The 11,909-nt window shown below is 31.7% G+C and overlaps 2 protein-coding genes and 1 long non-coding RNA gene across 4 annotated transcripts; 2 read left to right on the forward strand and 1 right to left on the reverse strand.

Annotated features, from left to right (window-relative positions):
• Positions 1-1,252: 1,252 nt before the first annotated feature.
• Positions 1,253-2,187, forward strand: LOC147907347 (uncharacterized). Its single transcript, XR_015547367.1, has 2 exons — positions 1,253-1,672; positions 1,757-2,187. It is a non-coding gene; the product is annotated as an uncharacterized LOC147907347 (long non-coding RNA).
• Positions 2,188-2,739: 552 nt separating this feature from the next.
• Positions 2,740-6,002, reverse strand: LOC105146688 (hypothetical protein). The gene is made up of 4 exons (XM_011057106.2): positions 5,137-6,002; positions 4,075-4,462; positions 3,320-3,598; positions 2,740-3,222 (listed from the first exon to the last, which is right to left on the reverse strand). Exons 1-4 carry the CDS (start codon positions 5,618-5,620, stop codon positions 3,027-3,029), a joined length of 1,347 nt encoding a protein of 448 aa, XP_011055408.1. The 5' UTR covers positions 5,621-6,002; the 3' UTR covers positions 2,740-3,026.
• Positions 6,003-6,905: 903 nt separating this feature from the next.
• waw (Translation factor waclaw) lies at positions 6,906-11,082 on the forward strand. 2 transcript variants are annotated; one of them, XM_087413495.1, is made up of 7 exons: positions 6,906-7,302; positions 7,379-8,209; positions 9,427-9,663; positions 9,817-10,082; positions 10,273-10,487; positions 10,571-10,783; positions 10,875-11,082. In XM_087413495.1, exons 1-7 carry the CDS (start codon positions 7,208-7,210, stop codon positions 10,998-11,000), a joined length of 1,983 nt encoding a protein of 660 aa, XP_087269621.1. In that variant the 5' UTR covers positions 6,906-7,207; the 3' UTR covers positions 11,001-11,082. The 2 variants fall into 2 exon arrangements, with proteins under 2 accessions (XP_087269621.1, XP_011055407.1); XM_011057105.2 differs by having other exon boundaries at positions 7,397-8,209.
• The last annotated feature ends 827 nt before the right edge of the window (positions 11,083-11,909 follow it).

Genomic DNA, 11,909 nt, shown 5'->3' on the forward strand with positions numbered 1-11,909 from the left:
CGCTTGCTGAACATATGAAATACAAATCTTGTGGAGGAAATGTGGAGTTTGAAGAATCAAGTAAGCGAGGACTTGGATTTAAAATTACAATAAAATTTCCATCGTGTGCTCCAAAATTAATTAATTTTTGTCCGAATATCGACAACACATATGAAATAAATACCAGATTTATTTTTGCCGTAATCTATCAAAGAATTGACTAATCACAGTCAAGTATTCCCCTCTTATTCGGCGGTAAGAAGGGAATACTCGAAGGTGATTGGTCAATTTTTATTCACGTGATCAAATTAATGCTTGTGTTACGTTCCGGATGAGGACGCTAGGGTGAAATAGCACGGACAAGCGACATGCCGGCAAATTCAAATTAGGATTATAACTGTTATATTTAATTAGAGATGACGAAAATGAGTCCGTAGGTCGAGCGAAAACTTACGGAGCCTCTCCTCAATAATAATTGAAGCTTAAATAAGTTAGGGTATGTTTCCACTAAGCACGTCATGCGTCGCGTCGTCCGTCCGCATCACAAGTTCAAATCAAAACATCTCATTTTATTGTATCATTTGACGCTTGACTCTTTACGTGACGTATTGTATTATCATTCTAAAAATTTGTTTCTATCTCTTACAGTTTCGACGATATTCAATCTGAAAAGAAACCGATTTTTTTCAAGGGAAAATTTCATCCTCTTAACGTGCGACTCAGCATATACAAAAAAATACTGTGTCTCCTATTTTTGTTCATAGAATAACATACTAAAAGCTCATTTAAATCGGAGAGATTTACTTAATTGTGTTCCCTTGTCAGTAACAGCTGTCCCAATCGAGTTAAGTACACTTAATCAACAGTTTACACTCCGATTGTATTACGTACTTTTATTTTTTCTCTGCGCTTATAAGCGAAGATATTGCGACGCAAAGTCCGGATCTATTCAGATTCAGATACGTCATCATTGTCGTCGACCACATTCCGCACATTCCTTTGGTGTCCTTTTTTACGCTAGAAGCGCTAATGATATACATAATCGGCAAACGCTATGATATGTACTATGATAGTGTTTTAGTCGGTTCAAAACAACAGGATCGGAAGTCGGTCTAAGGGTGAATTCACACGGTACGAAAAACTACTATGGAATAGAGAATGCGTCATAGAAGCAACCAATCAGCATTATTCTACGTTATTTCGAATAGCGCTAATTGGTTGTTTCAATAACGTATTCTCTATTCCACAGCCCTTTTCTGCACCGTGTAATTTCACCCTAAGTATTTCGGTAATAATAAATAGGTAATGTTGAGTTTAGTCTTCTTCATGTTGATAAAATTGGGTACTTTCACAAATATGCAAATGTAAAACACTAATAGAAGGAAGCATTGTAGTTTGGTATATCCTTGGCAGACAGACAATATATGTTGAATTCAATGCTTTTTATATTCTCTGTACTGTACCAAAAATATCATCAACCCTCCTTTTTCTGTTATTTAACGACATTATAAAACGTATCTATAAGATAAATAACACATTAAAATGTGATTATTATGACATATCTTATCAATATTTAATTGTTGACTGGAATTGTTGAAGGAAACCAATAACATATTTATGTGTGTGTGTGTGTGAAAATGTATCGAATGTTATAATTAAATATAAAACAATTAAATACTAAATAAGAATTAATGTGAGTGTCGGTGTGAAAAAGGAGACTAAATTAACATTACATTAACATGTAAATGTATAATTCGCAAATTATGTCTCCCAACAGGGAATTTATCCTACACAGCAGAGCTCCAAAGGACGTCCAAAAGACATCCAGAAGACATCCAGAAGACCTTATATCCTAAGGATATTCCCATTTCTCGGATAAGATGTGAGATGTAATATTTTTTTTATTTTCAGATGCTCGCTTCGCCGTTTATCAGGTTAAACTTGGACTAATAAAGATCCTACAAAACTATAAAATTAAACCTTGAGAGAAAACGAAAATATCTTACGTAATGAGGAAACATTTATATTAACACCAAAAAATGGAATACACTTGAGAATAATTAAAATAAATCGAACTTAAGTTTTTTTTTAATTTTCTTAAAGAATATATATATATAAAAATCTTTCAAAATTAAAAAAAATCTATCAAAAATTGTATTAAAAAATTGTATGAAATAAAATATAAATATAAACTATAATAGGAGCCACTATTCCAACTAAAATATAATATTTGTTAATCTTATTAATTGTTGTATAATAAAAATCACGATGTTAATCAGTCAATAATTAGAGATTGTTTAAATTTTGTTTAAATTTAATTTATATATGTTGTTGTATGCGTAAATTAATATATAATCTTTTTAATTCTTTTTTTGGTATTTTTTCTTAAGACGATCTATAATTCATTACCAAATTTGAAACAGAATTCTATTTATAACATTGTGTATCGTGTAACATAAAAAAACATTTGAATGAATAAAATATAGACATATAGAAAATATATATCAGTGATATTATATAATTTACAGTAGATTATAGTTCATAGAGTAAATTTTGTATACTTTTAAAAATAATATTTCACTCGAGCATTAATTATAAGACACTGATTAAAAACCATTGTTCTTGTATAATTTTTAGTTTGATTGAACCAAATGCATTAAATGCATTTGTTTTCTCACATTTCACTTTTATTTTTTTATAAAATTAATAAAAATATATCGATATTTAACAATATTGAAAATAAGTATTTTGTCTACAAGATGTTATTAAATGATTATATTCTTTTAAATTTTAATAAACCCTTTCTCATTCCTTACATTATAGAATATAAAAAGCGAAGTAGTACATTTTGGACGGCTTTTTGTATATATTTACTATCTACATTCTACATATATATTTTTAATATTTTATATATGCTATCTACTACCGTTTTGTTATCTATTAGATTTTTTCTTAATCTTTATATCAATTACGATAGGTGAGTCAATAAATAATTCTAGAAAATCAAAATATACATTGACTCACTCACATATTTACGTCATATAATGTTATCGCATAATTACATAGTCATTTTCTTTTGAATTTTCCAAAACATCAGACTTAAGCATATTGTCTCTCAATTGTGGTGACATTGGAACATAACTGGAAGAATCTGTAAGAGTACTTTTTTGCGTACATATTGTATTTTGTATCCTTGATTTAAAATTGGAAACTTCTTGATGAGAATACTGTTCTGTATCCATCCTGTTTTAAAACCGAGTTCACATTTTTAAATTGTTCTAATTTTATATTTAATTTTCTCAGGAGGTAATTGTAATAAAATAAAATAAAACAATCTTACCTATCTTCTTCTATGTATTCTGGCCTATACTTCTGTCGTGGTGGTAATGCTGGAGGTTCCATTTGCAAATTGCATGAAATTTTATCTGTATCCTTATATTCATTGGAAGTGAATGACATTTTAGGAGAACAAATATTATCCATAATTTCTTCATAAATTCCAGAAGCAATAGAGGTATTGGATTTTCTGTTACAGGAATGAAGTTTTTCACTGTACATTAGATTAGGTTCCGAGTGATACATATTCTTCACAACTTTAGTGCTGATCGATGTTCTTAAACTGTTTTTCAAATTTAATATGCATTATTATATTAATATAGTTACTTAATTTTCTATATACAGGATGACAAAAAATTTTGGTCACAAAGTTTTACGTGTTTATTAAATTATTACTCAGGTAACAAATTGACGTTATTTATCATCATTTTCATCAACGTGCTATCTGGATAGTATAATGCATAAATATCAAAGAGAGAATTCTACATCAAAAAAATTTCATCAGTTAATGAACTAAAGAATGGCTATCTGGGAAAAATTTATTGGTGGAAAGATACCATCGTTGATGCGTTCCCAAAGCACTTTAAAGCTTGTTTCCAAATTAAAAGTAGTCATTTTATATTATTTTTAGTATTTAATCAAATATAGTTAAAGTTTAACACTCTTAAAGTTTTCTGTAAATATACATTTATTATTAATAACTTAATAAACACAAAAACTTTCTAGCTATTTTTGTTGTCATCCTGTGATGATACATACCAATTAGTGTCAGTATTAAGCATACAAAGAGGTACATCACTCTTTAATGGTGAAGAAAGACTACTGATTTCGTTGTGTTTCCTTGTTTCAAGACTCTCGCTATCAGAATGTAAAAATTTTTGTCGATGTTTCGGACCACGGCCCTGTGTTACCAAGTCTTGAAGTAATTTATTAGCGTCAAGACAAAATATGTAAAGTTCTCCAATGCCACAGCAAAACTCTTTGCTGGTATGTATTACACAAATACGCTTCACATCTTCTGGACGACCTGCTGTCATTAAGTGAAATTGAGTGAATTCTTTCCATTTGAAAGTTTTAGCTATCTCGCCTGTGTGAACATTTCTAATGAAAATTCCTGTTTGGTTGGCGATCAAATCTCCATATAAACCTGCCAAAGAATAAAAATCACGTTGATATTCATAGATTTACTAAATTAAGGATATATATTCAATGACATATATATCTAGATATATCAAATATATAAATATTTTTTCTCAAAAAAACATAAAATTGACATATTGGAAAAGTACTGTTTTTATTTTTTTTCCCTTTTTTCCTTTAAGTATCAGGGTTGATTGAAAAAAGAATATATGGAGAATATATGCATAGTTTTCTCCTTTCAATTAACATTGGTTACTTAAAGGAAAAGAGATTATACATAATGATAGAAAGAAGTCTACATAATTAATTGTTCTTCATTGTATAGCTTCTCTATCAACCAGTTAGTTTCACCAAAAGTTAAAAGCTTGATTTAGTTATATATATTGATACTTTTCAGCAAAAGATAGTGTAAAACACAGTCATCATTTCATCTTTGTTTAGCATTGCAAATGAGGGTGTAATAATTCACTGTGTTATGCCATACATGTCTCTCATTGGAAAACACTCTTAAGCTTGATTTCACCAATGTAAGATTGATCAGTTCAATTTATTCTTTATCTTTTCCTAATTTTAAGAATTAGAAAAACATAAAAAATACATTAATTAAGATTGAAGTTAATCTTATATTAGTGAAACTGGACTTGTATCATTGACTAGCTCCAAACTGACAATTATACCAACCAATTAAACCTGCTGCCTTCGAATGTGCGTTATCAACCATGGATACATCATATGATCTTTCAATGCAACAGTGCCTTCTGGGCTTCAACAAGTGTCTGATATTCGCCATCCAACGCTGAGTCTCAGTCTCCGAATTAGCGGACAATGACAACAGAGGCTTCCTATCCACTGCCGATGATATACTAAATGCGAATTGCTTCGTACTAGACAGAATACGATGTACGATGGCATTTGGTGGTATCACAACTGAGCTGTCTTTCTCGTTTTGCTTCAAAGCATTGTCGTGGTAGCTAAGTTTCTGATCAAACTGGACTTGCAAACCGAGACCGGGTTTCAACTTCCTTATTGAACACCACAAACGTTTCCATACCTTCGACAGAGTCAAAGCCCTTTTCCTCACCCTTTGTGCGATCTTTGCGTTGTATCTTTTTCTCGTCGACTTAACGTAGAGAAATCCACAAATTTCCGTGTCTTGCATACTCATTCTCTAAACAGGCACGTCGAATTATCACAGGAAGCTTCGAACAGACGTATCCTAAAGAGGGTATTAAGAAGACCTCTTGCACTTTAAATTTTGATAAAAATACACCGAATCGATGTGTTTCTTACAAAAAAAAAAATAAATTTGACAAGAAAATAGGCTAATTATTGAGATTAGCCTCTTCACTTCCGATGTTAATCAGTTAATAAACTCATTCAAAGCAATTCTGCACGAAATGAACGAATTTGTAAAAAAGTGTCACTTTATCCCGTTAAAGCGAACCGAGATATTAATTGCTAGAACTGACAGATATTCGGGTTAGAAAATCTATCATATCAGATTCATATGGGTGCATTCAGAACAACATTGAGCATCGTGTCATAGTTCTGACTTCCGAATGCACCCATTCAATATTTTAGGATCTAACGGAATATGCCAATCAGATGAAAGTAAAGCTCTAAGTAAATATTGGGTCATCTAAAAAGTATCCGCGGTACTTTGTCACTAGATATATGACCATCAACACGCATCTAGTGACAAAAAACCGCGGATATTTTTTAGATGACCCAATAGTAATCAAATGTGATTGACAATAATGAGAGACCAATAAATGGTCTAATCTCTCATTCTCTCTCCCATTACGCCATTGAATCGAAAGAAACAGAGATGGCCGTCTTCCACGATCTCTCTCTCTTACTTTTATCGACGATTTTGATACATGGATCTTGCAGTTCATTCTCTATGCTTTGGTAGATATCAAAGTAGCGCATCCTCCATTTTGTGGACCTACTAACCATATCCTATACCAATAATATTTTTATATTTATTGGACGACAGGCAACTAAATCGAAATGATAAATGAAATAGCCAATAGGAAGACTCGGCTCAGATAAAAGGTGCGCTACTTTGATGTAGGGGATCGATTCTGTATCTTGAAATGAGGTGAAAATTATAAAAGTGAGCGAATTTACTAGAATACTGATTATTTTATTGGTCAACACCTAGTAAATTTGCTCGCTTTATCTGCTCATGTACAATATTAGGTCAGATTATGCATTGAAGATTGCTGCATTCAGCAGACTTAACAGTTAAGCTCGCTACTATTGATATATTCTTCTAGATCTCAAATCTGGTTGGACAATCTAAAAGAATACACCAATAACAGCAAGGGTTTACTCAACTGTTGAGTTTGCTGAACGCAGCCATTGAGATTGAAGATTAAAGATTGAAATTTCACCAATAAGGAGAGAAATTTTGGCTCCTTTTGTTCTGATTGGTCAAACTTCAATCTTTCAATTTTCAATCTCATTCTTCAATGCTGTAGTTCTGGCCTTAGGCAATGTGATAAAAGAGATTATTTTTTTCTTCTCAAATATTTATTTTTACGTGAAAACACATCAATTAAGTGTAATTTTATCGAAATTTAAGTGAAACCGATTATATTAAATATTTATTTATAAGTAAAGCAGTAAAAATGTTTACTGCTTGTCGCGTAGAGAAGGAAATGTTACAAATCATTTAGAATAGAGTGTGACAAGAAATTGTCGCACTTTGTAATAATCAACTTATGTTAATATATTTTTGCTTAATATGACACGCATAAAAATGCGTAATGTTATGTTAAATTCATTGTGCATCGAAATCATCCGTGCCGTTCGTAATGCGAGACTTTTCAAACATCAAAGGTTACAAAATCATTCATAAGAATCTTGATTTGAAAGAAAAAAAACTTTTATTCAATTAATTGAAACGTTCAATTAGTTTTACACCTTGTTCTAGAAAATGGACATATTCATCAAGCAGATATTTCTCCACACAAGCGACAACCGATGTAGAGTACAATGTACCAGTTGAAGCCATTCGTAACTTTAGTATAGTCGCACATGTCGATCATGGTAAAAGTACATTAGCAGACAGATTACTGGAATTAACAGGTGCTATAAAAGCAAATTCTGGCAAGCAGATCCTGGACAATTTACAAGTGGAGAAAGAACGTGGGATCACAGTGAAAGCGCAAACAGCATCACTGTTTTATTCATATCAAGGCAAAAAGTATCTTCTGAATCTTATCGATACGCCAGGACATGTGGATTTTTCAGCAGAAGTTCATCGATCACTGGCTCCTTGTCAAGGAGTTATACTACTGGTCGATGCTAATGATGGTGTTCAAGCACAAACAGTAGCCAATTACTATTTAGCACGAGAAAAGAATCTTGTAATAATTCCAGTAATTAATAAAGTAGATTTGAAGAACGCCAATCCCGAGAAGGTCAAGGAACAGTTACAAATGTTACTTGATGTGGATCACATAGATGTTATAAAGATATCTGCCAAGTTGGGCACTGGTATCAATAAAGTTCTAGATGCTGTAATTGAAAGAATTCCACCACCTACGGTAGCTAGAGATAAGCCTTTCCGAGCACTGATATTTGATAGTTGGTATGACAAGCATAAAGGGACGATTTCTTTAATTTATGTGAAAGATGGAGCATTGTCAATTGGCAAACAAATTAGTTCTGCATATATGAAAAAATCATATGAAGTTCGAAACATTTTTCTTCTCAGACCTTACATAGAAAATGTGAAGACAATGTGAGTGAGTATAACTCTTATTATATAAACTAATTATACTTTATTATAAATTAAATTGGAGAGTGTTTGATGATAAGTCAGAAAATTTTAGAAGTAATTCTAAATAAGACGAAAATCTCAAGAATAACAAAATTGAGATATTGGTTTAATTTTTTATATAAATTCTAAAGGTTTAAATATTTATGTAAAGGTAATTATGTGTCTAACATGCACATGAATATTTATAAAAAATATATATATGTATGTATACATATATATATATATATTTTTTTTTTTTTTTTGGGTCATCTAAAAAGTATCCGCGGTACTTTGTCATTAGATATATGACCATCAACACACATCTAGTGACAAAAAACCGCGGATACTTTTTAGATGACCCAATATATATATATATATATATATATATATATATGTATATATATAATAAAATTTATCACAATTTTGTGGTTCTTGATTTCTTTTGATTTCTTATTTTATCATCTAGAATAAAGCTCCTTAAATCAATGTAACTCTTTAAGAGACCAATAAAAATATTAATTTAACTTCTTAAATTTTTTTTCTTTTGCCTTTTATCTTGAATATATATATATATATATATATATATATATATATATATATATATATATACAGGGTGGGCCATCTATTGGTACGTTTTTGAATTTCGTCGTATGGCAACACCGAGCTACAGACCCGAAATTTTGACAGTTTATTAGTCATACCGTCCGCGGCACGAAACAACATGTTTTCTCTTGAAGAGCGTTTTGAAATTTTAAAAACTTATTTTCAAAGTCAGTGCTGTGTCGCCGAAACTGTACGAATTTTGAAAAGAAATATGGGTCGTGATAGAGCACCCATCGAAGGAGCTATACGCAAATTGGTGAGGAAAGTTCGTGAGAAAGGGATGTTAGTGGATGACATTATATTACGACTGTTTTGAGTGAAATTGGCGCCGAGGTAGTCCAAAATGTCATTAATAATTGGGGTGACCGAATGGCATACTGTAAGGCCAGTAGAGGGAGCCACATGAACGAAATCGTTTTTCATTCTTGACGCGGATACTTTTAGCTTCACAACAAAAAAAAAATTAATAAAAAATATCAATGTATGCTCATTTGATCGCATTTTTAAAAACGTACCAATAGATGGCCCACCCTGTATATATATATATATATATGTGTCTGATTGATTTTTAATGTGTGCTATTTAATGTAATGTAGATTTGCTGGACAAGTAGGCGCTATTTCATGCAGTATGAAGTCTAAGGAGGCTCACATTGGTGATACTTTGCATCTGCGGAATCAGTCTGTTGATTCCTTAGAAAGATTCAATCCACCAAAGCCAATGGTGTTTGCAGGAGTATATCCAATGGATCAGTCACAATTGTCCTCTTTACAAGCAGCAATCGACAAACTTGCTCTAAATGACAGTGCTGTAAATGCCACTTTAGAGTCGAGGTAAAAGTTATATCATTTGCAAGCTTTATGAATGAAAATTGTTTTCTATAATATATAAATGTTGTTGATAATATAAAATCCTGACGCAAATGAATGTAAATTACATGAATAACAAACATGTTGATAAAACGACGAAAAAAAATAATATTACAGTGCTGCACTTGGAAGAGGATTGAGAATTGGCTTTTTAGGTTTATTGCATATGGAAGTCTTTATTCAACGTCTTGAACAGGAATATGGGGCACAACCAATAGTTACAGCACCTGCAGTGACTTACAAAGCAAAGATTTTTGGCAGTAAAAATATAACGAAATATCGAGGCGATACAGTGATCTTTAATAATCCAGTATATTTTCCAGATCCCCAAATTGTCACTGAATTTTATGAACCTATGATTATTGCGACGATCATTACGCCAGGTATTTGCAATTTCATAGTAAAGTACAATTTAATTCATTCAAAATTAAATTTAAAGATATATCAACAAATAGAAAATAAATACATTTTCGAATACTTTGATCAGAAATTTGATGACTTTTTTCTCATTTTTATTTTATTTAATACTTTATTTAATACTGTAGATTAATCAATGCTTTGTAAAATGTATAGATACATACATGAGAGAAATTATATCACTTTGCTGGGAAAAGCGAGGTGTAGAAAAACTGAATAAGACTATTGGCAATGACAGATTCATGCTGCAATATGTGATGCCATTGAACGAAATAATTATCGACTTTCATGACTCTTTGAAGAATATAAGTTCTGGTTATGCTAGTTTCGATTATGAAGATTATGGCTATCAAATAGCCGACTTAGTGAAGGTAATTTTTAAATGCCACTTATAAATTATTCTTGTGCAATGTTAAACTTTTTATTGGCATGTACTTTGATATATAAATTTTAGTTGAATATTTTATTAAATGGAAAAATGGTAGAAGAATTATGCACAATTGTACATAGAACAAAAGCGACTCAGATAGGCAAGAAGTTATGTATCAAGCTTCTTGATACTATTCCTCGACAACTGTTCGAAATAGCGATCCAAGCAGCAATAGGGAGTAAAATAATTGCAAGAGAAACTTTGAAGCCTTATAAAAAGGATGTAACAGCGAAATTAGTAAGTAAATATTTGGTATATCTTATTAAAAAAATAAGAGCAGACTTAAACTTTAGGATAACTTCATTAATATTGCGTTCACTTTTTTCAGTATGGTGGTGATGTTACCAGAAGAAAAAAATTGCTGGCGCAGCAAGCAGAAGGAAAGAAAAAAATGAAAATGATAGGAAAAATTTCCTTACCACGCGACACTTTTATAAGCGTACTAAAAAAATAATAGTGTTTTTATATATAATTTAATATAATTCTTACACACACAAAACACAAAGTAATAAATATAAGTAATATAACACATGAAAGTGCTCTAAGGCTCAGTTTCACAACTTAACTCTACATCCACTTTCGACGATACGATTTTATCGACAATGTCAAAATATGGATGTAGTAATATAGTTCCTAAAAATGAATGTATGTACAGTTCGCAGCAGGAATGCCTGGGATTTGATTTTGGGGGTCCACGTTTTGTTCTTAATTGTTACATTCATGAGTGTAAAATTTGATACGACCGGATGTTACGTCAACGTATTGTAGTATTTGTGAATTGCGTTTTAACAGCCGACCGATGTAACCTCAGTTTCACTCAAGATAATAGAGCAGTTACGCCGCCCCGAACAAAAAAAATAACATATCCTGCCTATTTGGAGCCTAGCTACCTAGAAGTTGCAGCCTAGACAGTAAAAAGACCGCTCTAAGAAGACTGTTCTCACATCCCTGTCTTCATAAATTAGAAATATTCCAAGGGGACACAATCAATGGCCTAGTTTTCACCGAAGGTTTAATCCAGATCATTCTTCTTCTCCTTAGGAGCTCCGCACAATAAAAGAAACAGGGAACAGAGCATAAGAATTTTAACCTGTCAGAACCTGTGTATTCACAATACATGATTTCTGACAGATTAAAATTCTTATTCTCTGTTCCCTGTTCCTTTTATTGTGCAGAGTCCCTTAGTTATTGGCTCCTGTCTCCATAAAGTAAGCGGAGACAATATGGCCAGATTACGTCATAGAGTATTCAGGAGCGATGAAAGACAAATATAGATTATAGTGGCTTCTGCGCTACGTGCCGCTAAAAAGCGACATCTAAGCAGCACCATCTGACTAGTCTATATTTTAGGATCTAACGGAAT

This window comes from Acromyrmex echinatior, chromosome 14 (genome assembly GCF_024713525.1).
Source record: "Acromyrmex echinatior isolate Ae372 chromosome 14, ASM2471352v2, whole genome shotgun sequence".
Classification (NCBI taxonomy): Eukaryota; Metazoa; Arthropoda; class Insecta; order Hymenoptera; family Formicidae; genus Acromyrmex; species Acromyrmex echinatior.